This window comes from Monopterus albus, unplaced genomic scaffold (genome assembly GCF_001952655.1).
Source record: "Monopterus albus unplaced genomic scaffold, M_albus_1.0 scaffold326.1, whole genome shotgun sequence".
NCBI classification, from domain to species: domain Eukaryota; kingdom Metazoa; phylum Chordata; class Actinopteri; order Synbranchiformes; family Synbranchidae; genus Monopterus; species Monopterus albus.
Window position 1 is genome coordinate 566838 of NW_018128206.1, and position 17766 is coordinate 584603.

Here is a 17766-nt window from a genome sequence, read left to right on the forward strand (position 1 = left end):
TAGTATATTACTTGTGTGGTGTAGAGGATAATTATTTATCTAGAGATATTGCTTAGGATTTAAAAGTTGTAAAATGATGTCATGGGGTAGGACTAGATAAGTCTAACTTCTTCCTACTCCGTTCAAGCATGTACTAGGTATAAGTAAACTGATATTGGATTATTATTGTTGGATATGTGTGAAATTACATGTGTTGACATATCAACTGTTTTACATGCTTGAATGAATAAACCAAATCAAATCAAGCGTCATAAGTAGATATTGTTTTTTTTTAAGGGGTTACAGTTGAATATGGTTGGGAACCCCAGATTCAGATCTCAGCTCACCAGTATGACCTGACCAACCTGATCAACACTTTCCAGTAGCAGAGTAAGAAGCAACTTGAAATGTAATAAATGTGTAGCTTTTTTAAAATCCTGCAGATTCCAGCTTTAAAACAAAAAAGTGACTCACATTTTTGGTACTACTGTCCTTCCACTGTTTCTCTTTCTGTTCAAAAAACCTTTTGGTCCATTGTTCTCTGGGAGGCAGCATCATGACGTCTGCTGGCTGGTACCTGGCTGAAGGGATCTGACTCATAGAGGGAGGCAGGATACTGGTGCTGGTGCTAAGACTAACACTAGAGGGCCAGTTGTTGCTGGATGCCACTTGAGGCTCTGGATCATTGCTTAGCACTTTAGGACACTTTGGCTTTGAGAACCACCTTTGGCTACTTCTGAGAGGGTCTCCAAAGAAGTTTGGTTTTTTACCCAAAGGCAGAGGAGGTGGTGGGGGCTTAAACTGGAACTCAAGCCTGGGTGGGGGACCTCCATAAAAGCTAGTCAGGGAATCAGGACCAGGTAGTGACTCTGAAAGGGAATTTGTGCCGGCACTGTTCTCTGGATTAAGTTTTTTGCCATTATTAGAAAGGTTTACTGGGGTGAAGTCTTCAGATGAAGGATAATCCCATGGACAGGTGGGGAGGGGGGCCCCAGGGTGGTTTCGGATTGCAGAAGAAAAATCCTTGTTTTCTGTCTCCTCAGGAGGGGATGCATTTCCAATTCCACTGTCCCCGTTGCTGCTGGCGCTGCCATGTTTGCCATTGTTGCCACTCTCTTTGGCTTGCTGCTGAGCCTCCATATCCAGTTTGAATCTTAGCCTCCCAACAGCCTCCCCCATATCACTGTACAGAACTGTTATGAAGTGCAGGACACCTGGTGGGGTCTGAGGAAATTCCAGGCAGCCCAAAGCATCTGGATCTGGAGTGCAGTGAAAGCCAAAGCGTCCAACAATGCCTAAATGGTCCTCATGGTTTCCCAGCTCTGGGTCGATGAAGAAAACATGACAGGAGGCCCTCAATGGACCATCCTCTGGGACGCGACCATTGAGAATATGTGCTGTAGTGACCAGACAAAAGAAACGTGGGTCTTCAGCACACACAGCCAAATGCTGCCAGAACAGCTCCAGTGTCATCACACAGCCGGATGCAATCAAACATGATCTTCATCACCACCAGAGTGTGGGTATCTTGTTCTGTTCCCAACTGTCGTATTTGTTCACGTATGGCTTTCAAACAGTCCTCCTCGGATTCTGCAGTGTTTAAAATCAGCTCTGTGGAGCTAAGGTAGCCCACCACCAAGGTCGTGTTTAAAATGCCCCAGTCTAGGCTGACGTCTTCTGTGTCTCTAAAAACAGAGTCTGTGCAACCCACTCTAGAAGTTTCCTCCTTTGGCTGCTCAGCTAAGCAGCTCCACTGTTGTGACCACTGCGACATATTAGGCTCTGATACCGGCCTCTGTTTGCTGGTGATAGCATGACTCAAGTTAAAGGAGGAATCGCTTGAATTGTCTGAGATAGTGCGAAGAACACCAGGCTTTTGTAGAATATCACTTTTCTGGCTAATGCCAAATTTTGCATCATTAAGGATGGGGTTCCTTATTATTCGACCTTCAGTGTGCACCACCAGCTGCAAGAGTCCTTTGCAGCTGCCAATCAGCTCCACAACAGTCTCATGCGAAGCAGTGGACACATCAGTTCCATTGACGGCCATGATGCAATCCCCCTGTTTGAGTCCCACTAGGTCAGCAGGACTTCCCTTCAGGATACCCCTCAAGATACAGGGCCTCTGTCCCCAAATAGTAAAACCATATCCTGCCCGACCACGGGTGACTTCCACAGCCCTGAGCTCACGGACTGCATTTAAATCCAGACACCTCCTTGCGCCCTCAGATTGTCCCTGTATCCTCATCTTTGTTGTAGAGTGCTGTGAGATCCAGTGTGTGGGAACTGAAACACTTGCAGGTTGCCAACACTATTGTGTTGTTGTCATCCTACAGTCACACAAAGTGGGCAAAAAAGAAGGAAGAAGCTTAAAAAAGCCGTTTGTTGGCAATATATCAAATGAAGCATTAAACTAGAGCTGCAGCTGCAGAATATTAAGTATAAATTATTATGTTGCACATATAAATAATCAGTTAGTTGTTTGATTAATTGTTTGCTAATAAAATGTCCAAAAACATGTCAAAACACCCAGCTTTCCAGAACCCAAAATTAAATCTAGGCTTTGTCCAAACACTAGTTTAAAACCCTACAACATTCAATTTACAGCTATTTGAGACAAAATAAAGCAAGAAATCATCATGTCTGAAAAGATGGAAACAGAAAATGGTAATGTTCATTGAAAAATTGGACATCAATTTTGATAATAAATAATCGCCAAAAGTGCTTTGAGTAATTTTCTAGCAATCAGGTAATCAATTAAGTCACTTGTTTTAGTATTACATTATATAGCTTGTTAATTATATTAAAAATACATTTACAAAATACTTTACAATACACACACGTTAAAGCAAAAAAAAAGTACGATGCAGGCTGTTTAGCTCCATTTTACTCTTTGCGAGGTAACGTAATAAAGGAGCTAAAACACTGATATCGATCTTATTTTAGCAATTACCAGTCAAGAGATAAGACACAGGCAGCTTTTATGTCCTAACACAGTTTGCAAATTACCATCAACCCCCCCTCACACACACACTCCCCCAAAACTGAATGCCAGCTGGCTGCCTCCTCACCAGCCACGCTTTAATGACATCCAGTCTTTAGTTTGGGTCAACCACTATTTTTAACGTTCCTGTACTCTATTCTACACAAGCTAAAAATATTCAACACAGGAAAAACACAGGAAACACCTGACAAAGGGTGCTTCGTTTTTTTTATCAGTTCGCTAACGGTTATAAAAACGTCAGTGTTAAACTAGCACAATAGTTAGTAGTCGGAAACTAGAACTACATTGAAGGGTCTGGAGAACTTACTTTTAACGTCCTTAAATCGCCTTTCCCGCTGGTGAAAAGTTCCGCAGAAACGCCCACAGTTTTACATTCACTTTGATTATGCGTCCATTTTTTTTATAATTCACAAAAACATTTCCCCGTCGTGATTTAGAACCGTTCAAAACTAGTCTGTCCATATGGCTACGCGCGAGAACACCTCCTCCCTCCATTCACTCAAGCTCGAGCGTCTTTCACTGTAACCATGACAGCGTAACGTCTCTGGATCATGTGACCTCTCCTTCTGGCCAATCACAGGGCCGAGCTCTTTAAATATTCAAACGACTGGAATGACGCTATTGGCTGCCGCTGATGCCAATAGATGGGGTTTATTTCGGGTTAATACATGCATTAATCATATTTAAAAGCCTGGATCTTTTTAAACAGAGAGCACATTTTGAATTTTGAAAAATGAGGACTAAAACCGCGCTCCAAGCTCAGTATTCACACGAAGGAGCAAGTTAGATATTAAAACACATACAGTAGTGGTAAATTATTAATATGATTAAAAATATAGCCTACAACTTATAAGTCTCACCCAAATGATTTTACAGCAATATCCCTCAGTCTCCTTGCATGTGGGTCGCTGCCTCGTCCACAGTAGTGCAGCTCTTCACATGGCATAGTAAACAATACCTCTCTGGTCAAAGGGCTGCAACGGTTGTGCACAATGTCACATGGTTTATGTGGAGCCTACACCACTTTGCATTAAAGAGAGAATAGCTGCCAGTCATTTAATGTGACAATAGGATTATTAATAGCATATTGCTAGACCATGACAAGCTGGTGCACTTTGCTTCATTTATTACTGCTGTGAAAATGTAAAATCACACATAGCATAACTTGGTGTACATCTTTTAAAAAAAAAAAGTATTTTCTTTTTCATAAAGCAGTGAGCTCTGTGGAGCAGGTGTAATGTGTGATGGAACAAATTTAGTTTTTATTTTCCCGTAATCCTCTTAAAAGATGAAAGGTAAACATTTTGCATTTAATTATCTTGCAGAAATATTCAGGGAAAATTACAGTGCCACACATTAAGCAATGTCCAGTCCACTGGTTTATTCAACAAAACCGCAAACAAGAACATGTCATCTTTATGACTTTACATAGCACTGGAAAAAGGTTTTGTGCTTTTTTAAAAAGCACAATGCTACCCAAGATTAAATGCGCTGTTGATTTTGTTCAGCCCAATTAGTGTGCATGTACAGTACCATCAGAAATGACTGGATATAAATAAAATAATTATTAGTGAGTCAGTATTTCTCAAACCTTTATTTATTACATCTAGACAAACTTCACCTTGAATAAGTCTTTCAGTTGAAAGCAGAAAAATTACTCTAATTTTAGAAGCGCAAAGCTCCCACCATCAGAGGCATCTGTCTTTTCCATTCAGTTTTGATGAGCTAAAAAAAATCAAGACTAGAAATAGCTCTGTCTCTTCCACAGGAGATGGTAGACCAGAATGTTTCTGTTTATACTGACTGTAATGGTACTGTGCACTAAAAGGAGACATTTGAGAGATGTAAAATGTCCTTTTACAAGAAGCCTGGTGAAGTTTGTGTTGGCTAGTGACTGCAGTGTTTTTGCTCACAGCTTCTTTCCAGCCTCCTCAGCAGGGATCATTCTCTCAAGTCCTGCTTCATAATGCTACAAATTGCCCTGTTTTGGAATCATAATTTCCCAGCAAGTGATAAGATAAATCTGTTGAAGTCTGTTGTTCCCACAGTGATTTGAACAGGACAGTTTATCAAGACAGGTACAACTATAATTAAAATGAAAATTTACATTTGAGCCTAACTCAGTGTAGAGGCTAAGGTGCCAGCTTATGTCATCATGGCTTTCAACACTGTCATCTTCCATTAATGATATTTTGACTGATGACACCTTAAGAAATTGTACTGGCATATTTTTGTACATCTCTGTACCATTCCTTCATTGATGAGTCATATACTTTATAACATGAAAAATACTTTAAAACTGAAACCAAAAGATATTCTTTATTTTTGCTTAAAAGAGGCTATAGGTGAGGCAAGACCATGGCCTCTCCCAACAACCATAACCCTCACACGTCATGGCTTCCCTAGATCTTTGGCCCCGCTCTGACCCCATGATGCCGATGTGGTGGAGGGAGGTTGGATCATCTTCTCCAGGAGGTTCATCATACGCTCCTGCAGCTGCAGACACTGGACCTGGAGGAGGTTTTGTTGGTGCATGGCTCGACGAACCTCCCTGCACGTTTCCTCTATGGCCCGACTTGACCTCCTTTGTTGCTGCAGCATGGCCTGCATCACCCGTAGTTTCTTCCTCTTCATTGACAGGTGCTTGTTGGCATGTCTCTTCCTGGCTGAAATAGGATGGGAGCTGGAGCAGAGAGAAGGGAGATTTTAGAGCAGACAGTAATTGCTGCTAGATCACCTCAGGGTACAAGAGCTAATTGTTAATCCCGCAATCTAATTTGGTTTTAAAATTCCACATTTGTGCCATATAGAATGAATTCTAATGTCATATATGTAAAAAAAAAAAAGCTCTAATGAGCCTAAGCTTCATGTCTTTGGACTGTAGGAGGAAGTTGGAGTACCTAGAGAGATCCCACACAGGCACAGGGAGAACATGCAAACTCCGCACAGAAAGGCCTCGGGTCGTGCCCTTCCCCCTCAAATCTGCAACCTGTTTGTTATGAGGCGACAGTGCTAACCACTGCGTCAACATGCTACTGTCATTATCTCAGTATAGTTGAATAGTGCATAAACAATAGCTTATCTGAAATAACTGAGTACAAAGTTAGATTATCAGCATGTTATTAGCTTGAACAGTCATTAAAACACACACACACACGCACACTCAGCTAGCTCCTATTACCTGGAGCCCTGTGTGTGCTCACTGTCAGAGCTCAAAGAGTCCAGCTCCTGTTTTATCTCCATCTCATCTGAGGAGCCTGTGTACTCTGGCAGGAATCCCATCATCCCCTCCTCTGACTGGGGAACCAGGTTGTCTGTAGACTGGGAGGAAGTGGAGGGGCCAGCAGCAGAGGCCTGAAACTCCAAAGAGTTCACTCGCCCGTTCTCCAGTGGCTTAGAGAGGATCTTCTCAATGGCCTTATAGTAAGGCCAGTCTGGTGTCTCACTGCTTTCACCGACTGTGGATTTCAGTCGCCTGTTAGAGGAAAAAGGGATTTTTATATATATGCAAAATCTGATGTTTGGAGTCATAACTCTGGGCGGACATTTGGAACTGGTGCACTTGCCTGTACTGGAAAGACATGTTGGTGATTTTCATCTTGATCTCCTCTTTGAAGCGTTGCTCTCCAGTCAGCTGGAAAAACCTCTGGGACATCTTCTCATAAACCTTAGCATTCCTCTTGCTCATTTTCAGTTCGTTGTGGTGTTCCTCCCACACGTACAGGAGGGCTTTCATTTCACCATCGGTCCAGTTTGGGGCCCGCCTGTGTTTCTCACTGTGGCCTGGCATTAGATAGCTGAAACCATCCTCTACTGCCATTTTTGAAATGCTTCTCTTGGACTGTGCTGGCTGCAGAAATAGGACCTTTAGAGGTTGAATTTGAAAGGCTTTTACTGTGCTAAGAGCTCTGTTGGGTCTGCAGTGAGGGAGTGATTCATGCAAGGAGGCACAGACAGTGCTGCCTGTGCCCTTCCCCCTAGTCTCGCTGAAAGAGGACTCAAAATGGGGCCTAAGGCAGGAGAGAAATCCGGTTAAAAGCTTTTAGCGGTGCATGATGTCACCATGACATCAAGTTGCCTTGGCAACAGTGAGGGAGGTCCTTCATTTCCCCTCCCCTCTCATCCAGCCACTCCCAACCTCTCTCCTTTCCCCTCCATGCTGCTCCACTGGCAGCATAAAAAGCTTTTAGCTGAAAGGCAGCAGTGTGAGTGCACGAGATTGCTGACAGGTTTGAAATATGAGCCTCTGGGGAGCTGGTGGGAAAAAGAGCTGAGACTACGAGTATGTGGTTCCTTGGCAACACGGCACTGGATCTGGTAGCCAGCCAACACACTGCTTCATTTAAAAGCTTTTAATAATAGACAAGTCATTTTGAGATGGGGAGAGGGAGGATTTGTTTCATCTGGAATGATGTAGAAGAGAAGAAAACACTCCCAGCCTGCAGTTTAGACCTTTCCCTGAAAATCAGTGAAGCACATCAGGTGGAAATAACAGGGGGGAAACGTCAGACAAAATGGCAACATGTGGTGATCAATTGTAGGCAACCCTGCAGTAGAATACATTATCCTGTCTGCTGTAATCAGATTTCTATTCATGGCTGGGGGTTGTAGACAATGGACCCCTGCAGGAGGGGGTTCTCTAACCAGTTGGAAACCCCTCCCCCATTAGGCTTTCAGCAAGAGACAGATCGCTGTCTATCTTCATGTGAAGCACCCTAATCTGATAAATGCATTTCCTCCCTCTTGCTTCCTTTCTTTATCCCTCCCTCTCTGCTTCCATCTTTCCTTCCAGAACTTTAATGCATCACTGTTTCTAAAAACTCAAACAAGTCTTTCTGTGCATCTTTTTACCTTCTGCTTTGTCTCTTTCTGTTTGTTTTTGCAGCCTGAAAAGATCAGAAATGGCAATGCAGTAACACAAGTCATCCATCGTCACTTCTTCTTTATTAGTGCCACTAGTTGCTGTCAGTCCAGTTTTACCTGATTAGACCCTTAACCCATCTGCTCCTCACTAACCTGAAAGGCAGCTAGTGCAATTTATTGCCAAAATTGCCAGCTTTGCTTGATCCATCACATCTGTTGCTTAAAGAAAAACACAAAGCTCCACAGCTGCAAAAATACAAGAGTGAGTGAAAGTCAGTGTGAAGGGTTTTCTATGTTTGTTTTTGCTTTTGTCTTCAATGGTTTTGTGCCTAAACAAGTGAAAACACTGGCAGAAGTAGACAGAAAAAAAATCCCTCTGTTGTCTTCAATAAGTCATATATAAGACTTAAATGATTATGTTTAAAGAAATACAATTTCAGCAACAGATTCCTATTAACTCATGTTTTTCAATATCATGACTGAAGCTTCTTACCAGGGTCCATTATAATTGTGTTTAATTATCTTCCCATTTTTTCATTCAATTAGATGGAGGTAATCCTCACTACTAATCCAAGAGCTAGACTAATCTACAGATAAACTGTTCATGTGCCTCTCATGTCTAGATGTAGAAGTCAGTAATGTGAGTGAGCTATATTGCCTAATCATATTGGAACATCTTAATACTGACCAGAGAAACTAGGGACCTTTCACAAACTTCTCATATTGCTGGAAATTTGTCCAAATTGTACTCACACAATAGGTTTAAAAATCGAACCAACATATGTAGCTCGATCTTATTTAGTATGCACTCGTGGAGTGAAACAAATCAGTGCTTCTTCTATGTTATTAGTTAATGTTAATGACAAAACCCTGCAGCACTTCTCAGTTTTGGTAATTGAAAACAACATTGTTCTTCATTCATTCATTCACTGTTTTTGTTTTCCATTATTCTAATATTGGTGCACTGTAGCCGCAGACGCTGTAGTGATTATTTTGTAGTGCACTGGGGAACACAGTCACAATAATGCAGCACAGAAACACAGTAGAGGCTTAAGAGAAAATCATTTCAATTAATAATTTAAATTTAATTGTCCCATTGTATAAGTTGCTCATACTGTACTGTATAATGTCACTGCTTTCTGCAGCCTTTGTCATCAATTTATTTAAACTCTCCATGAATATTTATACAAATACCTAAATTAAATGAAAGGAGGGTTTTACCTTGAAAACTCAGCTTTGCGCTATAATAACTGAACAGATATTGATTAAAACACACATGCACTAAGAGGTAGCTGTTATGGTCTTATGTGGTCTGGTAGCTAACGGTGGTCAATGTTAGCTAACATTAGCATACTTTAGATAGACTAATTCAATTTGTTGACTTTATGACTCCTCTGCTTTAACTCTGGTGATACTTTGTTTTAACATTATCCTGCATTTGCTGCTTGTGGTCACGGTGACTACAATTTACTGAACGGTACATAGTCTCACTTTAAAGTAATAAAAACAGGCACATTTATGGACTACACAAATCAATGCTACATAGTAAAATAAAGGAGCAAACCAGAGCCAAGTTCTGTAATTTCTTTGAACCTTAGAAAAATGTTTAATGCAAATTTGGGCACATAAAACACATACTGTACATACAGTAGAGTGCATACATACAGTATCATAAAGTATAAATGCCTTAAACGTTAGTCTACGTTAGTATGTCAACACATACTACTGTTGTACATAAAGTTTAACGTACCTCATAATAAACCAGTCCACAATGAACTGAATGCAGACAGGTCTGTGTGTTTCACACCTGCTCATTGCAAAAACTAAACAGGACGAAACAACTGATGACCACATTGTGTTGTGTGATTAGATCATTTGAGGCTGGTGTGCGTTCTACACAAAATATACAGTAGATGCAAGCTGTCTGTTTCCTTTTCATACTAAGTAGAAAGCTCTGTGCAAATTTGAGCTGAGGCAGCAGGTCCAATCCTAGCTTTATGGGAATTTACTCTTCCTGAGGGGGAACAGTATAATCCAGAGTAGCTTTTCCTCATCAGTGTTTAACAATAATGCAGATACAAGAAGAGATAGAAAGTTATTACATGAACCCATGCCCCTCAGGGCAGGACAATTAAGGAATGTCAGTCTGTGAACCTATCAAATACAAAATAGTGAAAATTATAGGTTTTAAACAAAGGGGCTAGTGAATGGCATGTAAAGTGACAGGCCAACTCTGGTACACCAGCAGCTTCTTTACCCTACATCTCAGTTTGCCACACCACACCCAAAAACAATGCAATGTAACACACCATATAAAACAAAATGTCAAATCAAAACATTTAAAAAAAACACGACAGAATGGAAACATTATAATATATCAAATATGTATATTATACAACAATACAATTTAAGTCAAACCTGAAAATCAATGTAGTTCTGAAAAAGTACCACTAGAGGTCGGCAAATATCCATGCTCAGATAACCAGTTACACACTATTTATCTGCTGTGAAACGTTTCTTCTGCTTGTGGACTAACATTTATAAAACGTACAGACCTCACACATCTCTGATTAACCTCCATTCAGTTCCACATAGCAGCAGTAGTAGTCAGTTCAGCAAAATTCACTTAGTTACATTCTTGACATGAAGTCTCACAGTATAAATGACAGATTAAAAAAAAAAAAAAAGCCTAACATTGACTTGTATGTGCACAGTGGTCTCAACTGTCTCACTGAATGACTTCTGCAATCTTGACACTGTTACTGCATCAGGAAACAGAATTACTTCCCACAATGGACCCATTCAGTCATAAGAGAACGGTTATTTGCAGCACATTCTGCTGACCAAGTATTTCACTTTGCTCCTGTGAAGAGGATTGTTTTTGAAGGTGTTTTCCATCTCTGGAGGCAAAAGTTCCTCTCTCTTCATTTTGTCAGGTTTTCAGAGTAACTCATCTGTCCACTGCGGATCCTTTATCAGTATTGTTTGTTTACAGACCTCAATCTGTTTTTGCGTGTTTTCAGTGTCTTGAACGTCTCTGTTCAGTCTCTGGGTAGACACTCCTCCTCGGTAATACCCTGAGCCTTGAGCTCTTCGAGAACGTTGTCCAGGTGGCCGGGGTCGGGGTAGCCGTGACCTGTCAGGTTGGAGCCGAACTCCGTCTTGTGGTGCACCTCGTTCCAGATGACAGTGTCGGACTCGCCAGTGGTGCTGGATGTGCCCACAGAAAAAATGAGCCGGCGGTCCCACGCCACCAGGAGCAACCTCAGAACCTGGACAACAAGATGAAGGAAGAAGACAATTTTATCACATACTCTTCATCACACTCTACATCATGTCTTCATAGAAGTCAGAAAGAGGAGATGTTTAATCCTGTACCTTGCGACCTTTCTCACTGTCAGGGAGATAGCAGTGTCTGGGGAACCCACGGGCAGTGAAGGGTTTGCCTGGATTTGGATGCTCAGGGCCCTGAACAGCAACAGCAGGGTTTGTCACATCATCCAAGCACAACCAATTAACACATGCTCATATTTTGTCACAGAAACATTTGTGTCCTAACTTCACCTGGATGCCAGGAGGGATGTTGTAAATGATGCGGATGGTTTTGCAGTCAGGATGGCCGGGCAGCGAGTGGGGGATGACGTGGTACTCCATCTTGCCAGGGGGCTGGTTGCCAGTCTTGACTCCATAAATGGTCTTGCAGGTGGGGCACTGCAGGCTGCCATCCTTGTTGCCATTGTTGTACATAGCGACAAGACACTGGAGGTGGTACTGGTGACCACACTGCGCCAGGCGGCCCACCGACTCAGCCCGGGAGATGCCACCCACACCGGGGCCCTTGTACCCTGATGGTCCGGCCAGGGCCTCCATGCAGATGGTGCAGTCCTGAGTTGGGAAGATAATTTATACTTTTAGGTTTGTCTTATTCAACCTAATACGGGCAGACAGTTCCAACGACTTTTCAACCTTTCATTGTTCTCTGGCTAAAACATGAAAAGCTGAAAATAGTCTGTATTATTGCCCGAGCTGCTGCTTGTGCACGCCAAACAACAGAATTTGTAAAAACTTTGAAAAAGTACCAGAGCTCTCAGCCACATCTCATGGCCTTCACAGGCAGATTGAGTTTGTTCAGCTGCCAAGGATTATGAGCTCCTTTGCATGCTGTTGTCACTTGACTGAAAATCAAAATGAAATTCGAGACCATGCCATAACTGGAAAACTCCAACATCTCCATCACAAGTAAGCAGGTCAACCTGCTGATGACGGCCATGAGATGTGTCTGAAAGTTCCAGAAAAACCAAGAAACTACTTCTTGAGAATTAATTTTTTGTTGCTCTTCTTATCCATCCATCCACTATCTATACTGTTTATCCCTGCATAGGGTCATGGGGGTGCTGGAGCCAGTCCCAGCTGACACTGGGTACATCTATGCATGTCTTTGGACTATGGGAGGAAGCCGGAGTACCCGGAGAGAACCCACAAAAGGCACAATGCTAACCACCGCTCCACCATGCCGCCCGGCTATTTTTATGGTAAAAAACAAACAAAATTTTACAAACTTGCCAAAAGACAAACTTTTGGCCTCTTTGTTGCTTCCAAAACTGATCTGCATTAGGGTAGATGTGACTACAGGTTTATATTTTACTTTGCTATTCTATTTCCTGGTTTAATATTTTTAAAAAATCAGAGTGAGTCTAAGTGATATTAAACCAAATACAGATGCATAAATATGGTAAAATGCAAGTTGTTTTCTCTCATATTTTTAAATGTTATTCTGCTTTGTCTGTGTCAAAATAAGCAACGGTTGTTGCACAGAGAGCACTGTGAGTTGTGTGAGATTTCAACAAGATGCCGTCCCATATAATATAATCAAGCCCTGCTGTTACCTCTCACTGGGTTGCTTGTTGTCAGGGGTCATGTTTTATTTAACTGAAAATCATCAAACAGAAGAACTGACCTCTTCTGGAGGATTGCGAACTTTCTGAAGGTACCTCTTCACCACCTCCTCTGGTGTCTTGCCTAAAAGATGAAAACACAAAGTATGATCAAATCCATGACCAACATGCTTGTTCACCAAAAAGCAAAAGCAGACTTTGTTGTCATCAAAGCCACCTTTGCGGGCCTGCTTCTTGGTAGTCTTGCGGCAGCAGTGGCCCAGACCGGGTACAGGCTTGATGTCACTCTTGCTCACAGGTGGAGGATGAAGCACCAACTTAGGCGGGCGGGTCAGGCAAACAGGAAGTCCGGCGGCACTCATCAGGATTCCTGTAATGCCTGGATGCAACCAGCAGAGGGGTGTGTGAGATGCTCTATTTGGGGTTTACTCATGGCATGATGAGCTCTTTATCCAGGGTTAATTAATAATAGTGGCGAAGGTTGGCCAGTGGATTTACTGAAGCACCAGTGAGATATGAAGCTAAATGACATTAGCTGTGTCAACAAAAAGATTATACAAAATACAACAAACTCTGAAGATGCCCCTTCTAAGTCTTAAAAGACAAATTTTAGATATATTTTAAAGCAAGTAACTCTGATTTAAAAAGTTTGGTCCTGTCACTATATTTACCTGCCAGTGCAGGGTGAACAGGGCTAGATCCATTCAGGTTCTTCACAGGAACTGTTGGCACTCTGGAATACAAGAAAACAAATTTAAATGAATCTATAGATTGTTGACACACTACAGGGCAGAACACCTCTGCAGCCCAGATTCAGGGTGTCAGTCCAAATCTGATGAGTCACCTGCAGACAGTCAGAAGTACAAACAGCTGGCTGCAGCATATGCTAGTTACTAGATCAGCCCATACCAGCAGGTTAAGAAGCTTTTGCTGAGTCATGTGAAGAGACAAACAGACGGTGCTCATTACAACTTGACATACTGTCCTACAGTTATCACATCATGCATACTGTATAAGGCTTAACAGCACAATGTGTATGGCGGCACTGGACACCTGGAACATAACAAATTATTATTATCATTATTTTGCTGTTAATTTTGGGTACAACTAATATAATGTGGTCTTGTTCTGATAGCCACAGCTGTACCGTGACAGACACAACAGTCTGTCATGAGCGCAGTAATGTCGACACTATGACCGCCCAGTTAGAAGTGCGTACTTACGTTCTCCCAGTTTTGATAACGGTCATCTTTCTGCTTGAAAGTGCCAAAGATCACAGATACAAATCAAGATGTTCACTTGTCGCACTGTTTGTTTTTCACTCTTTTCTCTTTTCCCCGTCGCCGATCGATTCTACAGTTTAGCTGCAGTAGCGTCACTCTCGTCCTCTGCTTGTGTGCTGGTGTCTGGTCTCCTTCCTCTTTTATAGGACTAATCCCTCTGTTTCCATCTGTTAACTAAACTGGTTGTAGGCCAGAGATTGATCACAGCAGGGATTACCTGTCAGGTACCATGTCACGCTGCCTGGCTGCCATAAGGCACATACAGCAGAATACCAGCACAATGCCACTAAATAAATGTTACAGTGTGATAATATAATAAAAGTGAGACTTGAATACTTGTAATATTTTGTTGACTTTCACATACTATAACCTTGTTGTTCTAATAACAGCTTGAGGTCTATGTTCTGACTGAGCTGATCCCTCTCTAGATAAATGATGGAAAACCTCACAGTATGGAGTTACTGTACTGTCCACTTCCTGTACTAGTCAATCTGATTACACTGTGCAGTGTTACTATATTTGTTTTGTTTACCAACACACAAGGTGTACGAGCTGCAGTATTAGCTTCCTGCATACGTGACTTTACTCACAGTCACAAACAGCGCAGCTGACTGGGTCAAACCTAAGCTGACTGACATTTGTGCATCAGACAGGAAAACATGAGCGATATGATGAAAAGATCAAGCAATGGTGGGAAAGGGAGGGAAATAAAAGTAGGAGATGTGTCAGCGAGTCACGTTTCGCTGGTCCCGGCTAATCCAGTGGCATTAGAGCAGCCTCCATCTGGGACCTGGGATGATGGAGACACACAAATGGCAGCATATGGTAACACTCATACACACTTACAAACAGATCTCACACTATGAACAGAGTCTAATGAAAAGAGTAAAGGAGAAAATACACTGCTCAGGCACATGATGAAGTTTTGTGGTGGTGAAGCACTTATAGAAATCAAACCTTGCGAAGTGAGAAGCGAAATGAGCACAGCAAGTGACTGTGATAATCTGTGATGTAGGAGACCTCTACACTACACTTCTGTTTCTCAGTATTGGACCGGTGTGGTTGATCCTATTGTAATTTATAAACCATAACGTTTAAATATCCAGTGCCAGGTTGTCTTGAAAATGTGACACAAGCATTCAAACAAGCTGCACAACATTCAGCCTGCTCAGCTTTTGGTATATACAGTGAATTATGATACAAAATGTTTTTGTACATGCAACAGAGCTAATTTCACTCAGCAGTTACAAATGTGGCTGAAAGACTCAGACAATCATTTTTGAATAAAGAAATATTTTTTATAAAAGTTTATGACATTCCCTTTATGGGTATGAAAATTCTCCAATATCCTAGGCAAGGCACACAGAAGTTTCCTTAAAGCTGCACCAATCAATATTTTTTGACTAATTATGAATTAAATGTAAAATGTGACAGTGGTCAGTTGTAGTGATAAACCTATAGAGTTACCACCCAACTGAATTTCCGGTCAGCTCTACTAAGCACCTTTCAACTCAGAGTTCTGATTTCCCAGCCTGCTGCTTGATTGTTTTGGGTCATTTAGTAAATCCCCTTAACTGTAGCCACGTTTAATATGAGAAAAACTGAGGAGAGAGGAATCGAGCAAACATGTTTATACCAACATGAAACATTCTTTCTGTCTATCCTTCGTCCAAATGATTCCTGATAAAGGGAGAATACTGGTCTATAAAAGAGGATGCTCTTGAGTAGCCTCTTCCCTCAACCGGAACAAGCTACAGGTTGAGGAACAAGGAAGAATCAAATAACGGAATTGGGATTTACCCACAGTCACTGCTCTCATTTGTGTTGCTTACAGTCACAGCAAAAACACTGTTCGTCAAGCAGCTGATTCAGCATGTTGCCCGAAACACTTCACTGCTAATGAATGCTAATGCTCTCCATGTCTGCTGGATGTGTGGAGAGGCAACTGTTTGCTAACATGTTAGCCAGAGCAACTTTATAAGGGGATCTTGTGTCATTGTTGTGTTTATAGCTTGTTCCAGCATTAGTAACAGAAGAAGCAGACTGCTTTTATAAATTACTCAGTTCCTAAATGATAGCCTCATCAACTTAAATGATAAAACTCTAACACTTTAGAAGACTTATTTCTTCTTCTTCTATGATGGCATCAGTGCTCATGTGGTGCCACGAACACAGTAGAAAGGTGATGATGGCAGAAGCACTGAGAGGAGCTTGAGCTAAGATCGAGGAGAAGAGAAGGGCGAGCAGCACAGAGGTGAGCAGAGAATCCCAGGCTGGTGGGATCAGAGACCCTTCATCGGTGATGCTGGTGGTTTTACCTCAGCAGCAGGTGCAACCATCTACTGGAGAGAAGAGTACTCTCACACGCTGAAAGACTGGGTTAGTCACACAGCTCACCTGATGCAAAATACAGGAATATTAAGCCTGTGATACAAAGTGATAATCTGAGGCTCATCTGCTGCTAAACTGGTGCTTTATGCTCGGATTAATAGATTTAGGGTGCTATGCTGGGGGTGATGCTGGGTGGCTCACATGGAAAGTATCCTCACCGTGTTGGCATGTTTTAAAGACTGTTCACAGTGCAAGCATAAAACACAAAAACATCTCAAGCTCTTGCCAAACTTCAGATGCTTTTGTATCCTGGCTGTAATTTCCATCTTGATGATGGGACAGTGTTTAATCTTGAAGCACAAGAAGACCACTGATGAAAGCATCAAGCATTTGGTGCCAGATGTGCTTTAGATGCAAAGGAGATGCATTCCAGATGTGGTTTGTAGACTAAAACCTGGAACGTGTCTTTTTTTTATGTCATTCCATGTTTTATATTTGGTGGAGCCTTAAAAGTACTTTCAGCTTGTTTGGTGAAAACTATATATAAAAATAAACTACGTGTGTGTGTTTATGAAGCAGCTCCATCATCACATTGTTGCCCTATAATCTGATGAATGTGTGTAACACTCGTGGGAGCTGGGTTTGTTTAGTGTGAATGCTCTTGACTGTTTTTCCATGGGAATGAACAGACCTGATGGACTTTGTCATGAAGATTACAGGCTCACGAATGCTAATGAGCACTGTGTAATAAGGGCCTCAGGCACATTTCTATCTGCATGGATTGTTCTTACACAACCTGTTTAGTTGTTTTGTAGATGGTTAATTGTTACGGGTTCCTATCAGTGAACAGCGCACGCTTTGTTTTGGTGAAGAGGACATTGACCTGCCTTTGACATCTATACACAGGCCCATTCATTCATTTGTACAGAAGAAGAGATAGATTCTGGGACTAAACTGAAAATGTAGGAATTTAACTCTTGCTTAAATATGCACCATTGTGAATGCATACACTTAATTTCTAGAGGTTTTTCTTGTTAATTCTTGGATAGTACAATATTTAGGACTGTAAAAGAAAAGTGTATGTCGGTGGTTTTCTACTCACCCAGAGGCGATAAGGGCACACGACTGAGCCATGGCGATGCGCTGCAGTGCAGGCCGGCTCAGTCCTGCCAGGCTGGACCGGGGCGGCAAAGGGGCCGCACAGGCAGCTGCACCAGATGAAGACACTGGACCCAGGACGCGGGCAGAAGGCGAGGGCGTGCAGGTGGAAGCAGCTGTGGAGATGAGAGGAGGCCCTGGAGTGGGTGCCATCGGGGCAGGACAGGAAGCAGAGAGGGATGAAGAGGTGGATGGGTGAGGGGGAGCGGTAGTGACAGATGAAGGTGTGGTGGTGGGTGGAGGGGGAGGTGGT

The 17766-nt window shown here is 42.2% G+C and overlaps 3 protein-coding genes across 3 annotated transcripts in view; all 3 read right to left on the reverse strand.

The window, feature by feature from the left end:
- The window catches only part of rgs12a (regulator of G protein signaling 12a), a 36373-nt gene extending 32441 nt beyond the window's left edge, over positions 1–3932 (reverse strand). Inside the window, 3 exon segments of the mRNA XM_020624351.1 lie at positions 454–1423; positions 1425–2309; positions 3291–3932. Coding sequence (XP_020480007.1) covers positions 454–1423; positions 1425–2227 — 1773 coding nt within the window. The 5' untranslated portion in view covers positions 2228–2309; positions 3291–3932.
- A 268-nt stretch (positions 3933–4200) lies between these two features.
- Positions 4201–6953, reverse strand: msantd1 (Myb/SANT-like DNA-binding domain containing 1). Its single transcript, XM_020624389.1, has 3 exons — positions 6550–6953; positions 6165–6458; positions 4201–5666 (listed from the first exon to the last, which is right to left on the reverse strand). The coding sequence occupies exons 1-3, from the start codon at positions 6801–6803 to the stop codon at positions 5375–5377; spliced, it is 840 nt and encodes a 279-aa protein (XP_020480045.1). The 5' UTR covers positions 6804–6953; the 3' UTR covers positions 4201–5374.
- Positions 6954–9449: 2496 nt separating this feature from the next.
- The window catches only part of dtx4a (deltex 4, E3 ubiquitin ligase a), an 11576-nt gene continuing 3259 nt past the window's right edge, over positions 9450–17766 (reverse strand). The window contains exons 4-10 of the mRNA XM_020624415.1: positions 17458–17765; positions 13413–13474; positions 12959–13120; positions 12804–12865; positions 11411–11731; positions 11225–11314; positions 9450–11118 (exon numbers count right to left, since the gene is read on the reverse strand). Of these exons, the coding sequence (XP_020480071.1) occupies positions 10888–11118; positions 11225–11314; positions 11411–11731; positions 12804–12865; positions 12959–13120; positions 13413–13474; positions 17458–17765 (1236 nt within the window). The 3' untranslated portion in view covers positions 9450–10887. The remainder of the gene's footprint in view (positions 11119–11224; positions 11315–11410; positions 11732–12803; positions 12866–12958; positions 13121–13412; positions 13475–17457; position 17766) is intronic.

Excerpts from the sequence above, each read along its gene's own strand:
- msantd1 (XM_020624389.1), bottom strand. The coding sequence starts at position 6,803 with ATGGCAGTAGAGGATGGTTTCAGCTATCTAATGCCAGGCCACAGTGAG. Across the intron at positions 6,459-6,549 it reads AACATGTCTTTCCAGTACAG|GCGACTGAAATCCACAGTCG; the intron begins GCAAGTGCACCA and ends TTCCTCTAACAG. Across the intron at positions 5,667-6,164 it reads GAGCACACACAGGGCTCCAG|CTCCCATCCTATTTCAGCCA; the intron begins GTAATAGGAGCT and ends TCTCTGCTCCAG.